General features: G+C 36.1%; 1 protein-coding gene across 1 annotated transcript in view; it reads left to right on the top strand.

Annotated features, from left to right (window-relative positions):
- Positions 1-26400, top strand: part of WDR78 (WD repeat domain 78) — a 129093-nt gene that overhangs the window by 488 nt on the left and 102205 nt on the right. The window contains 3 exon segments of the mRNA XM_032614983.1: positions 9569-9752; positions 24127-24311; positions 25650-25762. Coding sequence (XP_032470874.1) covers positions 9569-9752; positions 24127-24311; positions 25650-25762 — 482 coding nt within the window.

Below are 26400 nucleotides of genomic sequence, written 5' to 3'. Positions count from 1 at the left end.
TTGGGAACCACCCTTCCTCCTAGCACTCCTGGTTTTTTTTTTTTTTTTTTTTTTTGTTTTCCCGGTCTGCAGTCTCCAGCTTGTTGCCTCCAAGCTGTGCCCAGATGTTCAACCCTCTCAGCTTCTGTGAGCTACCAGACCGAACATTACTATGCTCTGTAGTTGAGGTTTTTTTCTGCCTTCTCCTCATACCATTCTGCCTTAAAACTCATTCCAGCTTACAACTTTCTCTGTTGTTCTGCAGCAGTTGGACGAGAGGCTGGAGAAAAGCATACAGCTCTACAGATGTCTCGCTTACAACTTCAAATGGTCCCTTAGTCCAGCAATTACACTGAAGTTTCCTAATTCATTCACTCTCCCGCACTTCCAGACCACTTTTGTTCTCTCTTCTCAAACCTTCACCATCTCTTCTATCCAGTCTCTTCCAGATCAGCTAATCTTTCTTTAGCAGAACTTGTTGAAAAGGTCTTGGGAGAGAACCTTCTGCTCTTTCCTGCATATGGTACTCAGGTTTTTGTCCATCCTATCACTCCACAAAAAATAGCTTTTGTGAAGGTCAGCAATAACTGTCCAGCCAAATACAGTGGCCATTTCTCAGTTTGTTTCTTAACTCACCCATCAGCAGCTTTGATCTGGTTTACCACTTCTTGAGTGTTGAATCACTTCATTTGGTTTCTGGGACACCACTCCTCCCTAATTCTCCCCTTGGTTTATGCCTACTCCTTTTCAAAGTACTTTGCTGGCACCTCTTTATCTCTCCCGTATCTAAATATTGCAGTGTTGATGGGATCAGTAAACCTCTTCACTATTGTTTTTTGCCTTTAAAAGTCACCTATTTACTGATGGTTTACAAGTTTAACTGCAGCCAACACCTCTCCCAAGAAAACAGACTTAAAATCAAGCAGCTGTGCTTAAAAGTTAATAGGCATCTCAAAACTTGTATCTAAAACTGAACTTATTTCGCCCTCTAATCAACTCTGCAGTCTCCCATTTCAGTAAATGGCAATTTCCACTCTTCCAGTTACTCAGTAAAAAAACTTTGGGTTACCCTTGACTTCTCAATACCCCACTCCATCAGCAGATTCTACCATTTCTACCTGCAAAATAAGTCCAGACTACCACTCCAATGTAAGTCACTGTTACATTGCAGTAAACACCTAAATGATCTTGCCCTCACCCTCAACATAGTAATCACTGTGGCTCTTCTCAAAAGCCTCCAATTTCTCCCATTTCACTCAGAGTAAAAGCTCACATCCTCACAGGGCCCCACAGAATCTCACTTTGGATTCTTCCCCCTGGCTAATTACACTCCATATTGTTCCACAACAATATCAGGCATATTTTCCCACTTCAAGTCCTGGGCATTTGCTGTTCTTTGGAATACTGTACCCGCTAGTAATCTCATGACACTCATTTTCTTCACGTGTCACCTTATCAAAGAGTCCTTCTCTAACTACCCTACGTAAAATAATACTACTCTCCCCAGTACTTCCTGTCCCTCAACTTGCTTTATTCTTCTCCATAAAATTTATTTCTGTTTGATATATTATATACTTGTTTGTTAATCTGTCTTCATCCAAGCTATGATGTGCTCCATAATGGCAGAGAGTTTTGTTTTGTTCACTGCTACTGCTTAGAATGAAGAAGACAGTATTTGCTGGCAGCAAACAAATGAGTGAATATGTATTTGAGTAACATTGGTTATTGCTCATCTCGTCTGGTTTTTGTATTTACTTGTAGGTATGGCAGTCTCAAACTAACATTAAGTTGGTTTCATGTGAAGTTTTAAAAAATCATAAAACTCTCAGAGTACCTGAGAGAGTGTTAGAAAAATTCCCTTCGGGATTTCTTGAATGACACATTCATGGGAGATTACCTATTAAGGAAAGAGTGGGGTGGGAGATAGAAATTAATATAACCTTCACTTTTTGAGGTAGCCATATTATCTAATTAAAACAAAATTTCATACACACTAAAGTTTACACCCATTGGTTTGACCTAATGTTTCTCATCTTTCTCAGTTTAAGACTTAATCTGATCTTGGAAAGGATATCATGAAACATGTATTTATCAATTTTTCACTTTCTCCAATTTTTCCTATATTGGGTTTTACCTATTGGCTTAGCAATACAGATCTTCTTCAACTTACAATGAGGTATGTCCCAGTAAACCCATCATAGGTTGAAAATATCATTAAGTAGAAAATGCACTTATTACACCTAGCCTACCAAACATCATACTTAGCATAGCCTACCTTAAACATGCTCAGAACACTTATATTAGCCTACAGTTCGACAAAATCATCTAACATGAAGTCTGTTTAATAATAAAGTGTTGAATAGCTCATGTAATTTATTGAATACTGTACTGAAAATTAAAAGCAATGATTGTATGGGTACAGAATGGTTGTAAATGTATTGGTTGTTTACTCTCATGATTGCACGGCTGACTGGGAACTATGGCTCACTGCCAGCATCACGAGAGTATCATTTTATAGCATATCATTAGTCCAGGAAAAGATAAAAATTCGAAGTACAGTTTCTACCGAATGCATATCACATTCACACCCCTGTAAAGTCAAAAAATCATAATTTGGGGGTTGGCTGTATTGGACAATCTTCCGTTGTGGTAAAAACCACTAGTGTTTCCTTCACTGCCTTTATCTCACTTCTTTGCCCAGTTTCTCTGTTCTTCCTTACGTGTTCATTCATTTCCTTTTGATTTGGGGGGTGGGGAGAGTTTTCATCTGTTCTTGCATGTTACTTGTTCCATTAGGATCCTTAACATTAATCATAATTATTTTAAATTCCCAGTCTTGATAATTCCAAAATCTCTGCCATATCTTATTCTGGCTCTAATCCTTGCTTTGTTTCTTCAGACTGTTTTTGCTCTTTGGTATGCCATGTATTTTGTTGAAAGCTGAACATGTTGCATCAGGTAATATGAACTGAGGTAAGTAAGCCCTTAGTGTGAGGATTTATGTTTATCTGTCTAGGAATTAGGCTGTTTGCTGTAGCTCTAGGTTTCCAAGACTTCAGTTTCCTCTAGTGTCCTGCTTTTTGTCTCCTCTGGCTTTTTAGGTTTCCCTAGAGACTCCTTCTTAGAGTCTGAGCCTTACAGTTCTTCCCATTGTAATTCAGTTATACAGGAGCCCTGTTGATGTGGTAAGATATGTGAGGGAGGGGGGAAGGGGGAGGGGAGTGTGCCATAATCCTATGATTAGGTCTTAATCCTTTAGTGGGCCTTTGTCCCTGGGCTGTGACCTTCATAAGTATTTCTCAGAATTTTTCTCTTTAGGTGGAACAAGAAGGTTAGATGGACTTCGAGTAGGTTATTTCCCTCCCCCCACATTGGTTAGGCTCTGGTAAAATGGTTTTCCTTGAGGGCAGGCCTTTGTTAAGGATAACTGAACATTCCAGGTATATTTCAAAATGGTTACTTCCTGTCCCCCTGCTGGAACTATCAGGGAGTTTTACTCTGATCTTCATCCTGAGAGACTGGTGGAGTGTGTAAAGATAAAAGTGTTGTGGGCGGGAGCTCCCTAAGGCTGGGCCCCCAGCAGTTTTTTCTCTTTTGAATTAGTCTACACTCAGTTTCCAGCAATTAGGCAATTACCCTTTAGGTTTTCCTACCACTTGTTGGCTCTAGTGGCAGTTTCTGCTCCCAGTAAGTTGTGATTCTGTTATTCCTGCATCTCAATCTTTCAGTGTGAGGGTTTGCCTGTAACCTCAATTCTCTGATGGACCTAAGAAGACCCATTGATTTTCAGTTTGCTCAGCCTTTTTCTTGTGAGTACAGGATTGATGTCTTTCATGGCCTTTACACGTCAGACCAGAAACCAGAAGTATCTGTGTTTACTCTTTAACACTTGCAGTCTGTTGTCTCCATTTCTATATGAAAATTACTCAGGTCAATAATGAGTAACCTAAAGGTTTCAAAAGTCACCAAATTCAATGGGCTTTCTCTTTACCTCTCTGCAGCATTTGACAATATCAATCTTCCCCTCCTTAACCCTGAACTAACCCTGAACTGGTTCACTTACTACTGGCAAAGATGCCTTTTTTCTGGTTTTACTTTCTTTCTACCTCCAGTTTCTCTCCTTGGCCCTATTACCTTCTCTTTGTATCTTTAGGTTTTTATTTTGGGACTCAGTTCATTTATTATCATCTCCATGAAAGATTCTCAAATCTGTATCTCCAGTTCTCACTTTTGTTCCCTGAAATTCACTTTCCTCTTGATTTTCAACTGCTACCAAACAGCTCCACCAGGATATCACTCATAATATCTAAACTTGAACATGTCTACAATTTAACTTCTTATTGTGCTTTGGAAATAATGACTACTTTAATCATCGCCTTAACTCTTTGAGGCAGATACTGTTATTAACCTTAATTTACATATGAGGAAAGAAACTTGCTCAAGAACACATAGTCTGTGAGTTATTGGATGAGTTTGGGCATTTAAGTTGACCTCTTTGAGTTTTAAGTTCCTCACTTGTAAAACATGGCAATTAAATATCTCATAATTTATTATAAGAATTGAATTAGGGTGGTGATCGTTTTGTAATGTACGGAAATATTGAATCACAATATTGTGCACCTGGAACTGTAGGTCAATTATACTTCCATTTAAAAAAAATGAAATAAATAAAAGAATTAAATTACAAATATAGTGGAAGTACTTTGAAGTTTAGATTTTAAGTGGCATTGTTATTATCAATTAAGTCCTGTTTGTTCTGTATCTGTGGTTTAAGGGTACTTGGGGTATGTTTTAATCAGATACATAGACACAGAAATAACTATCATGAAGGAAGAAGGTTTTTTTTGTTTTTGTTTTTTTAAATACTCATAGATCCCTAGAATCAGGAGACATGGCATGCCGTACCACATAGTGGGGCCACATGAGGAAGCACCAGGGCTGAGCAGGAGGTAAAACTAGCAAGGGGAAAACATGGGCAAGAAGCTTTATTGTGGTTCCCATGGGGAGAAATGGACATAGCGGAATAAGCAGGTGTAGGAATAGCTTGTTTGAATAATTTCAAAAGGCTCTGGGCATAGGGACTATCCCTAGTTGTCTGGTTCCTGTCCCTACAGTGATTAGGGCAAGTGGATAGTGACCCAGAGAGTGAGATCTCTTTGAGAGCCTGATGAAAGAGATGGTTGAGGGTATGGACTCTGGATTTGTTGGTTTGCGTATAAAAGGTTTGCTTGTAGGCAAGTCCCTTACTATGTATAAGAATTGATTAGCCCTGGGAGGGGCAGTCCCTCCAGGGTTAGCAAGTTCCTAGATATCAAAACATCAAAATACAGAAAATAAAAAGATATGCTTAATACATGCTGTATTTAGCATTTGTTTTATTTCTACGTTTGCCACCCCAGGTTAAGCCTTGATTACTTCTCATCTGGCCTATTTCCATAGCATCTTAACTAATGGTTTTCTTGCTTCTAGTGTGTTCTGAATATAGCTAAATTTTTCTGAAGCATAGTTTTGAGCAGTTAACTCTTATGCTCAAAATCATTCAAAGGCACTCTCATGCTTGTGTAGTAAATTTCAGAGACTTAGCCTGGCCATTTTATTTTTTAAAAGCTTAACTTTGTTTTCCTTCAATTTCCTTCTAATTGAATCATTCAAGATACCCTGTATATACCACATGCTTTCCTACTGTCATCCTTCACAGTGATCTTTGCTCAGGGTGCATTTCCTGTCCTGGCCTCATCCCTCCTCACCTGCATGTGCATCAGACACAAGCACACATATACATTCAGCCCCGTGTACTTCTTTTGAATTTGACCTACATTCAAGCCTAACTCAAATGCCATCTTCATGATTTCTCTGCTCACTCCTCTTACCCAAGGTAATCTTTACCACAACTTTCATTTCATCTTACATGTAAGTCTTGAGGCAAATACAATTTTGTACTTGCATTGTAATCATATATATGTTTTATCTCTTATTAGACGGTCAGCTCCTTAGGGCCCATATCTGATTCATATTGTATCTGCCAGCATGTAACCTTATGTACAATAAGTGTTTTATGAATAACAGTTGGATAAATGAAAGTAATTGATTGGGTTTAGATTGAAATTTTTACCTTAATCTCATTAAACTAAGAAGTGGCTAATACAGACACTTTTTCTTAAGCCATTCCTTCTTTCCTCTTGTGGTTATTTTTTTCATAGTGAGATTTATGTATGTGTAGCATGCTTTTAATGTCATTAGTCTCTTTTTTCATAGAAGTGGTCATCCGGTGCTCATGGTGTTCATTCTACAGGTACCAACTGAATGCCTTATATTTTCCAGCTACTGCCCTAGGTACTGAAGACATAGGAGTGAACAAAATAGATTAGGTCCCTGCTTCAGAAAACTCAGGAATGTACAACTACATAACCTCTTGTATCAGGACTGTTTTTCAGGCAAAACTTTCAAAGTGAATATCTCCTGAAAGTCATCCTATTTATTGCCCACCAATTTGGCTCTTTTGAAAGCATCTGTTTTTTTAACGTAGCTAGATGTGCACCATAAATTTCTAACATAATTGGCTACAGGTACTTAGTTCATTTTTTTTTTTTTTAAGTAGTCTGTACTTTCTGAATCTAATTTCCCACTCTGTCAGGCAGAGTACTAAGAGTTGGGGCTATCATGGTAGACATGGTTCCTTCCCATGAAACTTATAGTCTGAAGATTTGGGGGAGTTTATTGATGATTCTCATAAGATCACAGTAACTACCTAATTGGTAAATGCAACATCATTTGCTGATTCATTTCTATTTGGTCCCTATGGGAATAAAAGAGATAGAGCTGGTTTATGAGTAAATGTGATATGATTTCATTATGCATCTATTTAGTTTGAGATGTCTAGTAGACATTTAGCTGGAGCTACCCAGTAGACTGGTAAACATTTGAGTATGAAGGTTGAGAGAATGTTTTGAATTGGATGTAATGATTTGGGAATTCATTCAACAATTTTTTATTAAGCAGCTACTGTGTATTGGGTGCTATGGTAGGCATTAGGGATACAGCAGGGAACAAAATAACACAAAGTCCCTAGTCTCGTGGAATTTAGATTCTCAGGGTTGGAGGGTTGGGTGGGGAACATCTAATTCATAAGATAAATAAGTAACAGATATGTTAGTAAGAAGTACTGAGGAGAAAAATAAAGCAAGGGGATATGAAGTATTTGAGGGGTATTTGTCCTTGACAAGGACAAGGTCAAATGTATGACCATGGGAATAAGCAGCTGATATAGTAAAGAGGAAGAATAGAATGGACAGACTGTATTTTGTAGGGATAGTAGGGCAAAGCTCAAGGGAGAAAGAAAATAAGAGTTGAAGGTAATGGTAAAAGAGTGATTCAGTTGATGAATTGTGGATACTGGATTAAACAGTGAAAGAAGAGAAACCTAAAAGGTACTGAGTAATTGGTAGAAAATGGAAGGGTCAGGTAATTAGAGGTCCCAAGGAGGGTGAAGAATAGGAGACAGTTATGTTACAGAAACCAATTTGAGAACTCAAGTTTAAGAAGAAGGGGGGGGCTTCCCTGGTGGCGCAGTGGTTGGGAGTCTGCCTGCCGATGCAGGGGACACGGGTTCGTGCCCCGGTCTGGGAAGACCCCACATGCCGCGGAGCGGCTGGGCCCGTGAGCCATGGCCGCTGAGCCTGCGCGTCCGGAGCCTGTGCTCTGCAACGGGAGAGGCCACAACAGTGAGAGGCCCACCTACCACAAAAAAAAAAAAAAAAAAAAAAGAAGAAGGGGGAATGGTCAACTGACGTCAGATGCTACAAAGATAAGTACTGGAAAGAGTCCTATGGATCTGACAATTTGAAGGACAAGACTAGGTGATTTTAATGAAAGTAGTCTCTGCAGTAGGAGAGGAGAGGGTGGAATTAGGTTGTAGTGAATTATGGAGCATAAGAGGAGTAAGGACATAGACAGGATTATTGACTAATATTTTAAAAAGTGAAGGAGAGATACAGTAATAGATAGTGGAAGACTAGTAATAGATAGGTAAAGGAAGGATTTTTAAGTTGAAGAGATGACTGGAGTACAATTATATGCTGAAGGGGAAAAGATTGGAAACAAGATATAGGAGACCAAGAATTATTGACAGAAGAGTCCCTGAGATGGGAATTCCCTTGCAGTCCAGTGGTTAGGGCTTAGTGCTTTCACTGCTGAGAGCCTGGGTTCCATTCTTGGGGAACTAAGAGCCCACAGCTACATGGCATGGCCAAAAAATTTTTTTTTACAAAGGAAAAGAGTCCCTGAGAAAAGTAGTAACAGACAGGTTTCAGAGCACAGGTAGAAAGGTTAACCTTAGATAAGAAGAGCAACTTTAGAACTGAAAGAGGAGGAAAGAAATAAGGATGGATTAGATGAGTTTGTGGGATATGAAAGAAGAATATAATGAAGGTAGAGAAATTTAAGGAATTCTTACCTCATTGATTAATTTGGTTTTCTTGGAAATGTTGGAGTTAAAGTCATTTAGAGACTGAAGGAGGGAGGATAGGGTATGATACTTTAAAAGAATGTAAACTTGAAATAGTATGAATGGAATTCATTTAGTCATTTATTTAAAAAATACTAATAGTGCCCACAATATACTGGGTACTGTCCTGTGTGCTAGCGATATAGCAATGAACAAGACAAAGTTCTTGCCCTAAAGATGCTTACATTCTAGTAGAGGAGTAGACAACAAACAGTGTCAAGTAGTACTAAATGCCATGAAGAAAAATAAAATATGAAAAGTAGATTGTTGTCATTTTAAAGTATTTTATTCTTGTCTGATCTTTTATGAGTAGGAAAGTAAAAGTATTGTTTAAAATGTTTTCTTTGGAAACACAATGCCTTTTTATAGTGTAAGGGGTGATCATTCTTGTTTTATAGAAGTCTGCAGTACAATCAGAGTACTAGAATGAAAGAATGATTAGGTTTTTGTCTTAAGGAATTTAGAGAATTGATCCAAAAGTGAAATCATATCTTTTCTCCTGGATACAAATATTTTGATTATAATTTCTCTTATTAAGAATTATTATGTAATCGTTCAGGCAGGAACATGATATTCTTTCCCAGGTTTTATTACTCATTCTTCAATCTGCCTGCAAAACTGCGCTCTACACTCATTTGTGCTTACTATGTGTCAGGCATTTCCTAACCATAATATAGAAATTAATGCATTTAATCCTCATAATAACCGATGAATTAAGTACTATCTTTATCCTCATCTTACAGATAAGGAAACTGAGACCAGAGAAATAAGTGTAGACTTTGATCTGACTGCCTGGGTTCAAATTTCAACTCTAGTAAGAATGTTTCCCTCTAAGCCTCTGTGACTTTATATAAAATAATGTTATAGCAACCTCTTAGAATTATTGTGAGGAAAAAGTGACACAGTGCTTGTAAACATTCTAGAGCTATGCTTACACATAATGAGCTCTCAAGTGGCTACTATTTTTTTCTTGTTTATATGTTTAGATTGTTTCCATGTTTCTAAATGAAAATCTACTTTTTTATCATTGGCTAATTTTTCTTCAATCCTGGATCCTCAGTGTTATGTTTTCTTTTCCTGATATAGAAACACTGGCACACAGTCGAAGAGGTCTATTAGCTTTACTGGCCCAGCAAAAGGAGCGCAAATGAAAGGAGGATATATTAGTGCAAACCAAAGCAAAATGGCTGGGTCAAAAACCATGGTGATTCTACCTGACCCCAAAACAGTAGAAAAAATGAATATTTCCTCCACAAAGACAGCCACGCGGGTAATATTCTTTAGAATTCTGAGTTTCTTTTTGAAAATGACACTGGGAAGAACTTGATTGAAATGTTAAAGGTAGAAAGTATGCTGCTTTGAAACAATAACTTCTAATACAGGCATATCTCAGAGATATTGCAGGTTCAGTTCTAGACCACTTGAATAACACAAATATCGCAATAAAGTGGGTCACTTGAGTTTTTTTGGCTTCCCAATGCATATAAAAATTATTACATTATACTGTAGTCTCTTAAGAGTACAGTAGCATTATGTTTAAAAATTACAATGTACGTGACTTAATTAAAAAACTTTACTGCCAAAAAGTGCTAACCATCCTCTGAGCCTTCAGCAAGTCATAGTAACATCAAAGATCACTGGTCACAGATTACCATAACAAATATAATAATAATGAAAAAGTTTGAAATATTGCGAGAATTACAAAAATGTGACACAGAGACTCAAAGTGAGCAAATGCTGTTGGAAAAATGGTGTCAATAGACTTGCTGGATGCAGAGTTGTCACAAGCCTTCAATTTGTAAAAAACAATATCTGTGAAGTGCAATAAAGTGAAGCACAGTAAAATGAGGTATGCCTGTATTGATATATTGATTTTGTTAGAATCTTTGCCATATAACATATCTTACAGCATAATATTGGCAGTTGGCACCTATAATTCATTATTGGTAGTAAGAACATTAGAGTGGAGTGAAGAAAGTCTACTCATGACCTTAAGAATGATTTAGTCAGCTCAGGCTGCTGTAATAAAGTATCATACACTGGGTGGCTTATAAACAAATTTATTTCTTATAGTTCTGGAGTCTGGAAGTCCAAGAGTATGGTGACAAATGGTCAGGTTCTGGTGAGGACCCTCTTCCAGGTTGCAGACTACCAACTTTTATTGTATCCTCACAAGGGGGAAAGAGATTTAGCTAGCTCCCTAGCCTCTTTTTATAAAGACAGTAATCTCATTCATGAGGGTTCTACCTTCATGACCTAATTACCTCTCAAAAGTTCCACCTCCCAATACCATCTCACACTGGGATTAGTGTTCCAGCATATGAATCGGGGGGGTACACAAACATTCAGTCCATAATAATTATATACATATTATGTACACATTATATGCATTACGTGTATGTTATACATATATATTACACAGTATTAACAGCACTATGTAAAAGGTATAATGCATCATGACCAAGTGGGGATAATATATGCAAGATTGTTCCAATATTCAAAAGTCAGTACTTTCCCCCTTATTAGTAGATTGAAAAAGAATCCATGTGATTATCACAACAGATAAAGAAAAAGCATTTGAAAAATTCAATATCCAATGATTATAAAAATTAAAAATAAAATCTTTCAACTAACTTGAAAGAGAAAGGATTTCCTCAGGAGCGATCTGTAAAACCTACAGTTAACATCATACTCAGTGATGAAAGGCTGAATGCTTTTCCCCTAATATCAGGAACAAGACATGGATGCTCACTTTCATCACTTCTATTCAGCACAGTAGTGGGTGTCCTAGCCAGAGCGCTTAGGCAAGTAAAAGAAATACAAGTCATCCAAAGTAGAAAGGAAGAAGTAAAATTATCTCAGTTCACAGATGACATAATCTTATATGTACAAAACCCTAAAGATTCCACACTAAAAAAATTGTTAGAACTAATAAATTCAGCAAATTTCCAGGATAGAAAATTGACACACAAAAATCTATTGTTTCTATACACTAGCAATGAATAATTTAAGAAGAAAATCAAGAAAAATAGTTTTGTTTGCAATAGCATCAAAAAGAATGAAATACTTAGAAATAAACTTAACTAAGGAGTTGAAAGATATGTACACTGATAACTATAAAGAGTGCTGAAAGAAGACAATAATAAATAGGAACACATCCTTTGTTCATAGACTTAATATTGTTAAGATGTCAATACTATCCAAAGCAATCTACAGCTTCAATGCAATCCCTATCAAAATCCCAGTGACATTTTTTGCAGAAATAAAAAAAACCCATCCTAAAATTCATATGGACTATCAAGGGAGCCCAAATAGCCAAAACAATCTTGAAAAAGAACAAAGTTGGAGGTCTCACACGTCCTGATTTAAAAACTTATTACATAGCTTCAGTAATCAACACAGTGTAGTACTGGCATAAAGACAGACATATAGGGACTTCTCTGGTGGCGCAGTGGTTAAGAATCCGCCTGCCAATGCAGGAGACACAGGTTTGATCCCTGGTCTGGGAAGATCCCACATGCCGTGGAGCAACTAAGCCTGTGCACCACAACTACTGAGCCTGCGCTCTAGAGCCCGCGAGCCACACTACTGAAGCTTGTGTGCCTAGAGCCACAACAAGAGAAGCCACCGCAATGAGAAGCCCATGCCCACAACGAAGAGTAGCCCCCACTCACCACAACTAGAGAAAGACTGCACACAGCAATGAAGACCCACCACAGCCAAAAAGAAAGAAAGGAAGGAAGGAAGAAAGAAAGAAAGAAAGAAAAAGACAGACATAGGTCAATGAAATAATATAGAGCCCAGAAATAATAAGGATATCAAGAAAGGAAGGAAGGAAGGAAAGAAAGAAAGGGAGGAAGGGAGAAAAGAAAGAAAGAAAGAAAAAGAAAGAAAGAAAAGACAGACATATAGGTCAATGAAATAATATAGAGCCCAGAAATAAACCCTCACAATAAGGATATCAAGACCATGCAATGGTGTCTTTTCAACAAATGTGTTAAGAGAACTGGATATCTACATGCAAAAGAACGAAGTAGGACTCTTACCTTACACCATTTACAAAAGTAACTCAAAATGTAACAGAAACCTAAAGGGAAGATCTAAAACTATAAAACTCTTAGAAGAAAATATAAGGGAAAAACTTTTTGACATTGGATTTGGCAATGATTTCTTAGATATGATATCAAAAGCATATACAGCAAAAGAGAATAGATATATTGGACTACATCAAGCATTAGAAACTTCTGTGCATCAAGGGACACAACAACAGAGTGAAAGGCAGCCCGTGGGATGAGGAAAATTATTAGAAAATCATATATCTGATAACAAGTTAATATCTGGAATATATAAAGAACTGCAACTCAACAACAAACAGCCTAATTTAAAAAATTGACAAAGGACTTGAATAAATATTTTTCCAAAGAAGATATACAAATGGCTGACAGCACATGAAAAAATGCTCAACATCACACCAGTAATCATTAGGGAAATGTAGATCAGAACCACAGTAAGATACCAGCTCACACCAATTAGGATGGCCACTATGAAAAAAAACCCAACAATAACAGAAAATAACAAGTATTGATGAGGATATAGAGAAATCAGAACCTTTGTGCACTGTTGGTAGGATTGTAAAATGGTGCGGCTGCTATGAAAACAGTATTATTGTCCCTCAAAAATTTAAAAATAGAATTACCATATCGTCCAGCAATTCCATTTCTTGGTCTGTACCTAAAAGAATTGAAAGCAGAGATTTGAACAAATATTTGTACAATGATTTTCATCGCAGCATTATTCATAGTAGCTAAAAGGTGGAAGCAACCCAAGTTTCCATCAACAGATGAATGAATAAACAAAGTGTATGTGTGTATATACCTTTAAAAAGAAGGAAATTTCAACACATACTACAATATGGATGAACCTTGAAGATATTATACTTAGTGAAATAAACTAGTCACAAAAGGACAAAGACTGTATGACTCGACTTATCTGAGATACCTAGAGTAGTCAAATTCATAGAGACAAAGTAAAATGGCGGTCACCAGGGAAAGAATAAAGAGGAATTATTGGGCTTCCCTGGTGGCGCAGTGGTTGAGAGTCCGCCTGCCGATGCAGGGGACACGGGTTCGTGCCCCGGTCTGGGAAGATCCCACATGCCGCGGAGCGGCTGGGCCCGTGAGCCATGGCCGCTGAGCCTGCGCGTCCGGAGCCTGTCCTCCGCAACGGGAGAGGCCACAGCAGTGAGAGGCCCGCGTAACGCATTAAAAAAAAAAAAAAAAAAAAAAAAAAAAAGAGGAATTATTGTTTAATGGGTACAGATTTGCAGTTTTGTGAGATTTTTGTTTTTGTTTTGCGGTACACGGGCCTCTCACTGTTGTGGCCTCTCCCGCTGCAGAGCACAGCCTCCGGACGCACAGGCTCAGCGGCCATGGCTCACAGGCCCAGCCACTTCGCGGCATGTGGGATCTTCCCGGACCGGGGCATGAACCCATGTCCCCTGCATCGGGAGGTGGACTCTCAACCACTGCACCACCAGGGAAGCCCTTTGTGAGATTCTTAAAAAGAGTTCTGGAGATGGATGGTGGTGGTGACTGCACAGCAATGTGAAAGTACTTAATGCCATGAGCACTTAAATGTAGTTAAGATGAAAAATGTATGCATTTTACCATAATAACCCCCACTGATGAGCTCTGCCTGGGTGTGGCACACTGAGAATCCTGGGGCCTTCCCCTGGTCCATGAGATCATGTTCCATGTCAGGAGAGGCAAGCTGAGAAGACCTCAGGCTACTGCCCTATTCCCTCCATGGAGCACTCAACACCTAGAGTGAGGTTGTCACTCATGGAGAAGCTTACCATTGTCTCCACTGTCAACCCCAGAGATCTGGTGCAGAGATATTATCTGGGGAGAGAAGCAAGCTGTACAACAGATAATTCCTTATATCTTCCATAAGGAACCACCTTTATTTGCAGCAGAGCATGGAGAAGTTTAAACCTATGAACACCCTCAAAAACAGTGGACATAGTGGTAAAAGGCAATTGCAAGGAAATTAATTGATCTAATGAAGATACACCCTAGACTGTAGGCTAGCTAGTTTATAGGGAAACAGGGTATAAGGCAATTCCTCAGCAAGAAGGAATTCCTGTAGTGAGAATAAATATTGAACATTGGCATCAGAAACTTCCCTGGAAGGAGCCACAATTTGATTGGATTAGTCTGTAGAGAATTTATGCCCCAGGGCATTGTTGAAAACAATAGAGCAATCAGCTGGCGACTAGTGAAGTTAACAGCTGAGTGTGGTCAGAGTAAGTGTGGAAGAGAGCCCTACCAGTAGCGCTGTCATCGCAGGATGGTTTTGGGCATACCCAAAGCTGCACCTCCCTGAGGAGCAACATTAGTGTGTTAACAGGACTGCAGGGTAGGTGTTGGGAGGGGGCATATTAGTTTCCCAGGAGTGCCTTAACAAAGTACCAACAGCTGTATGACTTCAAACAATAGAAATTTATTGTCTCACACTTCTGGAGGCTAAAAGTCTGAAATTAAGGTGTTAGCAGGGGTGTGCAGCTTCTGAATATGCTAGGGAAGTATCTGTTTCTCTCCTAGATTCTGATAACCCCGAACACTCCTTGGCTTGTAGATCCATCACTCTAATCCTCTATCTGTACATTGTGTTCTCCCCATTATCTTCACAGTATCTTCCCTCTGCCTCTGTTCAAATTTCCCCCTTTTATAAAGACATCAGTCATATTGAATTATGGCTCACCCTAATGATCTCATCTTAACTCAGTTAAATCTGCAAAGACCCTATTTCCATAATCTGAGGTACTGGAGGTTAGGACTTCAACATATCTTCTTTTCGGGGACACTGTTCAACCTGCAATGGGAAAACAGACCTCACTAAAATAATCCAGGTTATCACTAAACAAAATATAAATAAGCAAATAACAAGCTCTAGGGAGGAGGGAAGTTCCAGTACCCAGAGTTGCTACAATATATTATCTAAAATCTCTGATTTCCAACAAAAAATTGTGGAACATGTAAAGAAATAGGAAAGTATGACCCATACTCAAGAAAAAAGGCAACAGAAGCTGTCTGTGAGAGGAAGCAAATGTCAAATTTAACAGAGATTTAAAAGAAGCCATTATAAATAGCTTCATGGAATTACAGAAACTATGCTTTAAAGAAGTAAAAGAAGGTATGATCATGTTACATCAAGTATCAATAAAGAGACAGAAATTATAAAAAAGAACTGATGGAAATTCTGGAGCTGAAAAGTACAATAATTGAAATTTTAAAAATTCACTAGAGGAGCTCAACAATGGATTTTAACTGACAGAAGCAAGAATTAGCAAACTAGAAGATAGATCAATAGAGATTATTCAAGACAAACACAGAGTGGGAAAAAAAAGAATGAAGAAAAATGAATAGAGCCATCAAACACCATCAGACACACCAACATATGCATAATGGGAGTAACAGAAGAAGAGAGACACAAAAGGAAAGGAAAAAATATTCAAAAAGATAATGGAAAACACCCCAAATTTAATGAAAAACAATATCCTACATATCCAGGAAACTCAGTGAAGTCCAAGAATGAATGAATGCAGACATATTACAGTAAAAATGCTGAAAGTCAAAGACAAGAAGAAAATCTTAAAAGCAGCAGGAGAAAAACAGTGTGTATCATGTACAAAGGAACCTTAATAAGATTAACAGATAACTTTTCATCAGAAACAATGAGGCCAGAAGGCAGAGGAGAACAAATTTGAAATTGTTAAAGAAAAAGCTCAACCAAGAATGTTGTATCCAGTAAAGCTATTATTCCAAAATGAAGATGAAATAAAGAGTCTCCAAGATAAACAAAAACTGAAAGAATTTATTGCTTGCAGACCCACCTTACGGGAAATACTAAGGGAAGTTCTTCAGCTTGAAAACAAGTAACTTCAGATGGTAATTCATATCCATACAAAGAACATCAGTGAACACAATTATGTAATTACAACAACTATTATATCATGTAATTAATGTAACTATTAGTGCATTTCCTCCTTTTTTCCCTCTTAATTGATTTGAAAAATGATTATATAAAATAACATGTATATAATGTATTATTGGATCTATGACACAGAAATGTAATATATGTGTTATGTATTTGGCAGTAATAGCACACAGGAGGTGGATGGGAACAAAGCTGTAATGTAAGCAAATGATGACAAAATGAAAAGTAATAATTATGGCTCTGTTTTCTTATATTTTGTAACAGTAATACATGTAATTTACATAAAAATAATACCACAAAAGGGGGAAATAGTGAATAGAGCTGTATAGGAGTAATATTTCAATATATTACTGGAATTAAGCTGATATAAATCCAAAGCTAATTTTGACAAGATGTGTATGTTAAACCCTAGAACAACCATCTAGAAAAACCTCAAAAATATAATGAAAAGATCATTAAAAAATTAAAATGCTACCTTAGAAAATATTCACTCAATGCAGAAAAAAGTAATAAAGGATGAATAGAGAACGAAAAAGACATGAGACATATGGAACACATAAAGTAAGATGGGAGATATAAATCCAACTATATTAAGAAAACATTAAATGTAGATAGATTAAACAATCCAAATAAGGGGCAAAGATTATCAGACTGGCTTAATAAACATGATCCAATGGTAGGCTGTCTAGAGGAGACACACATTAATTTCAATATTAATTTCAGACCAATATCTCTTATGAATGTGGGTGCAAATATCCTGAACAAAATTCTAGCAAACCAAATCTAACATATAAAAAGAATTATATGCCTGGAGTGCATTAGTCTGCTAAGGCTGCCATAACATAATATCACAGACTGTATGGCCTAAACAGTGTCCTAATCTACTCTTCCTTTAGGGACACTAGTTATATTGGATTAGGACCCACCTTAATGGCCTCATTTTAACTTAATTATCTCTTTAATGTCCCTATCACTAAATACAGTCACATTTAGAGGTACTAGGGGTTAGGGGTTCAACATGTGAATTTTTTGGTGGGGAGAGACAATTCAGCCCATAACAGTTACCAAATGGGATTTATCCCAGGGATGCAAAGTACTTTAACATCTAAAAATTAATGTAATACATCTCATATCAGTAGAATAAGAAGCAATGATCATCTAGATCCAGAAAAAGCACTTTTTGAAATTCAACATCCTTTCATGATAAAAAACACTTAATAAACTAGGAGTAGAGGGACTTCCTCAACTTGATAAAGAACACTTATGAAAAATCCACTAATATCAACTCAATCATGCAACTGGATGCTTTCCTTTTGACATCAGGAACAAGACAAAATTTTCTTGCCACTCTATTCAACATTGTACTGGAGGTTCTAGATAGGGCAATTAGGGGGGAAAAAAAGGCAACCAAATTGGAAAGGAAAAGATAAATCTCTATTTGCAGGTGACATAATGTTACATATAGAAACTCCTAAGAAATCTACTAAAAAACTATTAAGACTATTGAATTCCCTGGCGGTCCAGTGGTTAGGACTCAGCGCTCTCACTGCAATGGCCCGGGTTCAATGCCTGGTGGGGGAACTAAGGTTCTGCAAGCCGTGGCATGGCCAAACAAATGCAAAACAAACAAAAAAAGAAACTATTAAAACTAATGAATGGATTCTGTTAGGTTGCAGGATACATGATCAATATACAAATAAATTGTATTTTTTACACTTGCAATAAACAATTTGAAAATTAAGAAAACAATTTCTTTCACAATAACATCAAAAACAATAAAATACTTAGGAATTAATTTAATAATAAAAGTGACATCATAAGCTCTGAAAACTGTAAAACATTACTGAATGAAATTAAAGATGATCTAAATAAATGGGAAAGCATCCAAAATTTATGAATTGGAAGACTTACCATTATTAAGATGGTGATACTTCCCAATCTGTTCTATAGATTCAACACAGTCCTTATCAGAATCCCAGCAGACTTCCTTGTGCAAATTGACAATTGATTCTAAAATTCATATGGAATTGCTAGGAACCCAGAATAGCCAAAATAGTCCTGAAAAAGGAGACTAAAGTAGGCAGACTCACACTTCCCAATTTCAACATTTACTACAAAGCAACAGAAATCACGATAGTGTGGTACTGATTGGCACAAGGATAGATATACAGATCAATGGAATAGAATTGAGAGTCCAGAAATAGACCCATTACATCTATGGTCAACTGATTTCTGATAAGCGTACCATGACCATTTAAGAGGGAAGGGATAGTCTTCAATAAATGGTGCTGGGATGACTGGATAGCCACATGCAAAAGAATAAAGTTGGACCCTTGCCTCACACCATATAAAAATTAATTCAACATGAATCAAAGACATATGTAACAGTTAAAACTAAAAACTCTTAGAAGAAACCATGGTGGTAAACCTTCATGACCTTGGTTTGGCGAAGGATTCTCAGATATGACACAAAAAATATGAACAACAAAAGAAAAAAAGCCAGATGAATTGAACTTTACCAAAATTAAAAATGTTTGTTCTTCAAAGAACATAATAAAGTGAAAAGTCTACCCACAGAATGGGAGAAAATATTTGCAAACAATATATCTGTTAAGGGATTTGTATTGGGAATATATAAAGAATTACAACTCAATAATAAAAAGACAAAATCCAATTAAAAATTGGCCAAGGGATTTGAATGCTCATTTTTCCAAAGAAGGTATACAAATGGTCAAAAAGCACATGGAAAAATACTTTACATCACTAGTCATCAGAGAAATGCAAATCAAAACCACAGTGTGATCTTTACTTCATACTCAGTAGGATGGCTAGAATCAAAAAGTCAGATGACAGGTGTTGGCAAGGATATCAAGAAATCAGAATACTACTGATAGGAATGTAAAATGGTCCTGCCACTTTGGAAAACAGTCTGGTAGTAATTCAGGTGTTTAAACATACTGTTATCATATGACCCTGCAATTCTACATGTAGATATATACACCCAAGAGAAATTAAGATATATTTCCAACCCAGAAACTTGTACATGAATGTTTATATCGGTATTATTCATAATAGCCAAAAAGTGGGAACAGCGCAAATGTCCATCAGTGGACAGATGGCTAAACAAAATGTGGTATATTCATACAGTAGAATATTATTCAACCACAGAAAGGAATGAAGTACTGATGCATGCAACAACATGGATGAATCTTGAAACCATTATGCTAAATGAAACAAGCCAATCAAAATACCACACACTATGTGATGCCACTCACATGAAAGTCCAGAATAGGGAAATCTATAGAGACATGAAATACCTACGTGGTTGCCTAGGACTGGGAGGAAGACAAGGGTTAGGGAATCAGAGTTAAAGGATACAGAGTTTCTTCTTGAGGTGATAAAAAATTTCTAAAATTAACTGTGGTGATGATTGCTCATATTTGTGAATACACTCAAAACCACTGACTTGTACACTTTAAAAGCTATTTAAAAAGATAATTATGCAGATTGTGTGTAACTTTATGCCAATTTTAAATTTTGCAAAATTTGCAAATGAATATAAAATGGAAAGATTCCTTAAAAACTTACATTTTACCAAGAGACAAACAAAAATGAAAATTGGAAGATATTAAAGAAATTAATATGAGTAATTTAAAAATCTTTCTTCAAAGATAATTCCAGGCTCAGATGGTTTCACTAGTGATATATGCCAAACACATAAGGACAAAAACAGAACAGAAGAAATGGGTATACTCCAGAACTCATGTTATGAGGCTAGAAATATCTTGATATCAAAATCTGACTACAACAGTATGAGAAAGAAACATTACAAGTCAATATCTCCAAACATAGATGGAGAAATCCTCAATAAAATGTTAACAAAATTCAATAACAATAAAAAGAGATAGTACATCATGAGCTACATTTATACCAAGAAAGATTGGTTTAACATTGAAAAATCCATTAGTGTAATTCACCACATTCATATATAGCTTAAAGGAAAAAAGCATATGATCATCTCAATACATAAAGTATTTATTTGATAAGATTAAAATTTATTCATGATTTAAAATGTTCTTATGAAACTGGCAATCACAAGGAACTTCCTTAATCTGATTTATAAAATCCTACAGCACTGGTTGTATTTAATGGTAAAGCATTCCTAAGAAGGATCCACTTCTATCCAACATTCTTGGAAGTCTTAGCCATTTCAGTATGGCAAGAAAAAGAAATGAAAAATGTAAGCATTGGAAAGAAAGAAAAGAAACATTGAATATTTGTAAATGACACAATTATCTACATGTAAAATTTTAAATCACCTATTAATAATTATCAAATTAATAAGAGTTTAGCAAGGTTATTGGATATCAAATAAAACAACCAAGAACAATTATATTTTTATATACCAGCAACACACATTTCAAAAATTACATATTTTTCTAATGATACCATTTATAATAGCACTAAAATGTATTAAGTACTTGTGGATAAATATAGCAAAGATGCACATACCTATACTGTAAAAACTATAAAATTTTACTGGGAGACATTAAACAAGACCCAAACAAATGGAGAGCTAGAACATGTTTATGCATAGAAAGAGTCAGTATTGTAAGTATATCAATTATACCCAAATTTTTATTTATAGATTCTTTGCAATTTCAGTCAAAATCTGTTTTTTTTTCATTGTATTTTTTTCAGGAACTTGTCAAGGTAAGTCTAAAATTTATATAAAGCTGCTGAAGCTTAGGTATAACCGAGATACTCTTGAATAAGAACTTTGTGAAAGGACTTGCTCTCCTAGATACCAAGTTTTATATAAAGTGTAACATTAACAAAGGTATAGATAGAGAGCCTACAAGTGACTCAGGCACATATAAACACTTGTTTTATAATAAATGTGCACTAAAGAGTAATGGGGAAATAACAGGATTTTCAAAAATTCTTGTTGAGACAATTGGGTATTCACATGGAATAAAAATATATTGGCTTTCTTCCTCATACTGTACACAAAACTCAATTCCGGGTATATTATAGATCTAAACATGAAAAGCAAAAATATCTTCATAATTTCAGGATTGGGAATGGTTTCTTGGATGAGACATCTAAGGCGTAAACCATAAAGGAAAACATGATAAATTTGACTACGCTAAGATGAAGAACTTCTATTCATTAAAAGATACTACAAGGAAAATTCAGCCATACAGTGAAAGAAGACATTTTCAACACATAAAACAGAAAGGGTTCATAGTCAGAACATTTAATGAACTCTATCATCAATTTAAAAAATGACGGAAGTCAACAGAAAAGTGTGCAAAGGACTTGCATGGGATATTTTCCTTCAAAAAAAAGGAAGTCAAGATAGGAATAAGCACATGAAAAGAAGTTCAATTTCATGAAAATTAAAGTCGAAATGAGATACCTGTACACCTATACCCATACTGGTTTAAATTTCTAAATCTGGCAGTGCTAGTTGTTGATGAGAATGTAGAGTAACAGCAACTGTCACAATGCTGGCAATCTTGAAAAGTTTTACAATCAACTTGGAAAACAGTTTGGTGTTATCTAATCAGGTTGACTCATCAATTCCACATCTATATATCCCCTACAGAAATACATTTTCATGTTTAGCAGTATGCTTTCACATTAATGTTTATTGAAACAGTTTTCATGATGGCCAAAAACTGGGAAATAATTCAGTCTGTTAAAAGTAAAAGAGATAGATAAAATATGATATACTAATCCAACAGACTACAGTCACCAATAAATGAATGAACTATTATACATGCAACAACATGGAGAGACACATAAAAGCATACTGTTGAACAAAAGATGTCAGATAATTCCATTATAATATATGGCTATTTATATAAATTTTAAAAACAGGCAAAACTAAATTACATTGATAAACTTGGTAAATATCAATACTAAGTGCTAACCAAAATCTGGAGCAACCAGAACTCTCATACTTTGTTGGTGGGAACCACTTGGGAAAACCTTTCAGCAGTATCTACTGTATGTGAACATATAAATAATCCAATAACCAGGAATTTCACACAGGTATACACCCAACATAAATTCATACATTATAGTCAGCAAAACACACGTACAACCATCTTCTTAGTGGCATCATTTGTTTTTGGTTTTTTAAAATTTATTTTGGCTGCGTTGGTTCCTCATTGCTGCTCGCGGGCTTTCTCTAGTTGCGGTGAGTGGGGACTACTCTTCGTTGCAGTGTGCGGGCTTCTCACTGCAGTGGCTTCTCTTGTTGTGGAGCACAGGCTCTAGGTGCGAGGGCTTCAGTAGTTATGGCACATGGGCTTAGTAGTTGTGGCTCGCGGGCTGTAGAGCTCAGGCTCAGTAGTTGTGGTGCATGGGCTTAGTTGCTCTGCAGTATGTGGGATCTTCCTGGACCAGGGCTGGAACCCATATCCCCTGCATTGGCAGGTGGATTCTTAACCACTGCACCACCAGGGAAGCCCAGTGGCATCATTTGTAAAAGCCAAAAATTTGGAAACTACAGAAATGTCCATGCACAATAAAATAGATATATAAAATTGTGATATATTCACACAATGGAATATTGTACAACAATGAAAATGAACCATCTACAGCTATACTTAACAATATGAAGAGCTCTCACAAATATAACATTGAAAAAAAGAAACCAGATACCAAGGGTATGTGCTTCATGATTCCATCAAAGTGAAGTTCAAAAACAGGCAAAACTAATCCATGGTGTCAGTATAATCATTACCTTTGGTGGGAGATAGTGACTCTTATGGAAGGAACTTCTGAGATGCTGGTAATTTTCTGTTTCTAAATCTGAATGCTAGGTACCTGGGTGTCTTCCGTTTATGAAAATTCATTAAGGTGTGCATTTATATGTGCACATCTCTATGTATATTTTACTTCAATATAAGTTATAAAAAGTAAGTGCTATTGTTTAGGAATGCATACTTAATAAAACTTTAAAAAGAAGAAAGAAAATAATTACCAAAATCAAGTTAATGATATTCACTGGGGAGGAAGGAGAGGCAGTAAGCCAGAAGAAGCAAAAGCCAGGGGAGCTGCTTGTGATCTAGGAGGGGCAAAGTCTCCTAGAGGTTCTATCAATGTTCTAATTTTTTACTTTAGTTGTGATTATAAGAACATTTGCTTTGTATTATTTAACTATATGGTTATGTTTTAATTATATTTCTGTATGTGTTAAATTTCATAATTAAAAATATTAAAAATTAACCAAAAACAAATAAGCCAAAAATGTGTAATAACTTGGCTAATGTTTATTAATAAAATGTTAAATGAAAAGTTTAGGTTTTTAAAGCTTATACATAAAAAAATTAAATATACCAAATTATTAACAATCTGAATGAATTATCTTTCTATATTTTTGAATTTTCTCAAAATTAGTATATATTTCTTATATATAGGTAAAACATGAATAAGACTTTTTAAAAAGTGTATGCCTCAGTTAAGAAACTTTTTAAGCATAAAATCTTGTATCATTCAATTTTTCATGTTTGTTCTATCCTACAAACATTATATTTATCTTTTTTCTACTATTTTAATCTGTTTTTTAGGACCTATCATTCAGAAACCCTGTCTTTTTTACTTATTTTATTTTAAATAACTATTTTCTACAGGTGACTGATATACATGGAGTTGATGTTACTCCCAGACCTCTTTACCATCCAGATCCATATACTGGTACAGCAAAGCCAAATAAACTATTGACATCACAAGAAGGATCACGTACATCAGACTTTATAGCTTCCTATAGCCTTTATCAGAATACAATAAATCCTAGTACGTTAGGGCAGTTTACAAGGTAGTGTATACTATTCTATGATTCTTTTTTTATATCTTATGTATTTTCATTTAAGTTGCACATATGTAACTTGGATGTCAGTTGTCCCCAGTCTCCCAGCTCTGTTCTCTCATCCTAGTGTGCCACCTCTGTGTTCCTCTCATGTTTTAACTAGATGTAGAGCTTGCATGTCAAGTGTTCCCCTACACTTACACCAAAACATTTGTGAAAAAATATACAGATTTTACTCAAGATTTCCTGAGGAGCCAAAAGATGCGACCTAGCATCGCAGACATGTTTCTTCAGTTGTTTCTTTTATGCTGCAGTTTAGGAGCTTTCCTTTTTTTCCCTCCCTATTCTTCCATACAAATCCTTGTTCTCCTAGGGTTTGATTTCTCTCTTGTTTTATAACTTTTTTTTTGGTAAATGACATGTTTTGCATTTACATATATAAATACTTATACAATTGAAAATTTTTACTGCTTCCAATAGAGAAATGCAGTCTTTGCCATAATAAAACAGTACTCCTAAAACAATCTAAAGATTATGGGGAAATACTTTAGTGTGTAACTTTCAATCTGATAAATTAAAAGTTCCAGATGTTAACTAAGCACGAAATTTTAGGAGAAAATATGCTACTCTAGAGTCTGCCTCCAAATTAGCATACAGAAGCCATGGGAGTTCTCCGCAAAACAAAGGATATTCCAGTAAACTGAACCCAACCTTTTGGAGGGCAGTTGGAACTATAAATAGAAAGGAAAAAAGTATGTAATATCATGGAGTAATGTTAAGTTTCTATGTTTAAAGAAAATTATTTTTGGATTCTTCAGTGTATTGATTTCCCACGAAGTATATAAATTTTATTTTAAATTGTCTTGAGAGGACATTTATCAAATTGAATAAATTGCATTTAATATGGGATTTGAAAAATGAGCAGAAACCTGGTGAAAAATGAAGGGTAGACTACTCCAGGCTGAGGCCCTGAGGTAAGAGAGCTCCATAAGTTTGAGAAACTTAAAAAAAAAGTGTGGGGAGAGAATATTGATAATGAAGATAAGACAGAGAGTCTTGGTAGGTAGGCTGTGTTTTGGATTTTTATCCTAAACATACTGTTGAGAATCCATTGAAGGTCTCTAGGCATAGGTTTGACATGTTTTATTTCTAAAATATATTTAAAATGACTTTTTACTTAAAGAACATTAAAAATCAACTCAATATTTAAAGAACTAGTTTATTTTTATCAACTTTGCTCATATGATTACAGTATATTTGATTTCTCAATCTGATAATGTTTTCATTTATACATTTAATCGCCCATAAGGACATCTAAATAAATAATATTGTTATTCATTATTAAAGGTCAATTTTAGGAAGCAGTACAGTTTCTAAGTCAAGTACATCCACTACTGAATCAATGGTAGAAGACCTAGAAGAACCATCCTTTAAACGGGAAAGGTTGGCTAGTTTTACAGGTAATGAAAATCCAATCTTTTATTTCAGTAACAGTTCATTATTTCTTTAGCAAATATGCTCATTATTTTTTGGGTGCTTGAGGTAGCAGGACTATGGTAATCATTCCCAAATACTGGCCTGTGCAGTAGCTACATGAGAATTACCAGGGTAATGTTTATATATTTTTTAAAATTCTCAAGTGACTTTCTTGCACCACCAGCCTCAGTAATCACAGACCCTGTTTTTTTTTGTTTTTAATTTTTAAAAAATATTTTATTTATTTATTTATTTATTTTTGGTTGCATTGAGTCTTTGTTGCTGTGTGCGGGTTTTCTCTACTTGTGGTGAGCAGGAGTTACTCTTCATTGTGGTGTGTGGGCTTCTCATTTCTGTGGCTTCTCTTGTTGCAGAGCACGGGCTCTAGGTGTGCGGGCTCTAGACCGCGGGCTCAGTAGTTGTGGCACGTGGGCTTAGTTGCTCCCTGGCATGTGGGATTTTCCAGGACCAGGGCTTGAACCTGTATCCTCTGCATTGGCAGGTGGATTCTTAACCACTGCACCACCAGGGAGGTCCCACAGACCCTGTTTTAAAAGAGCTCAGCTTCTAACTCAGGAGACAAATAATTGTGATACACTGTGATCAATGCCATATTAAGACA

The sequence above is a fragment of the Phocoena sinus genome, chromosome 1 (genome assembly GCF_008692025.1).
Source record: "Phocoena sinus isolate mPhoSin1 chromosome 1, mPhoSin1.pri, whole genome shotgun sequence".
In the NCBI taxonomy this organism is placed as follows: domain Eukaryota; kingdom Metazoa; phylum Chordata; class Mammalia; order Artiodactyla; family Phocoenidae; genus Phocoena; species Phocoena sinus.
The sequence above is the reverse complement of the archived record's forward strand: the minus strand, read 5'-3'. Positions and strand labels throughout refer to the sequence as shown.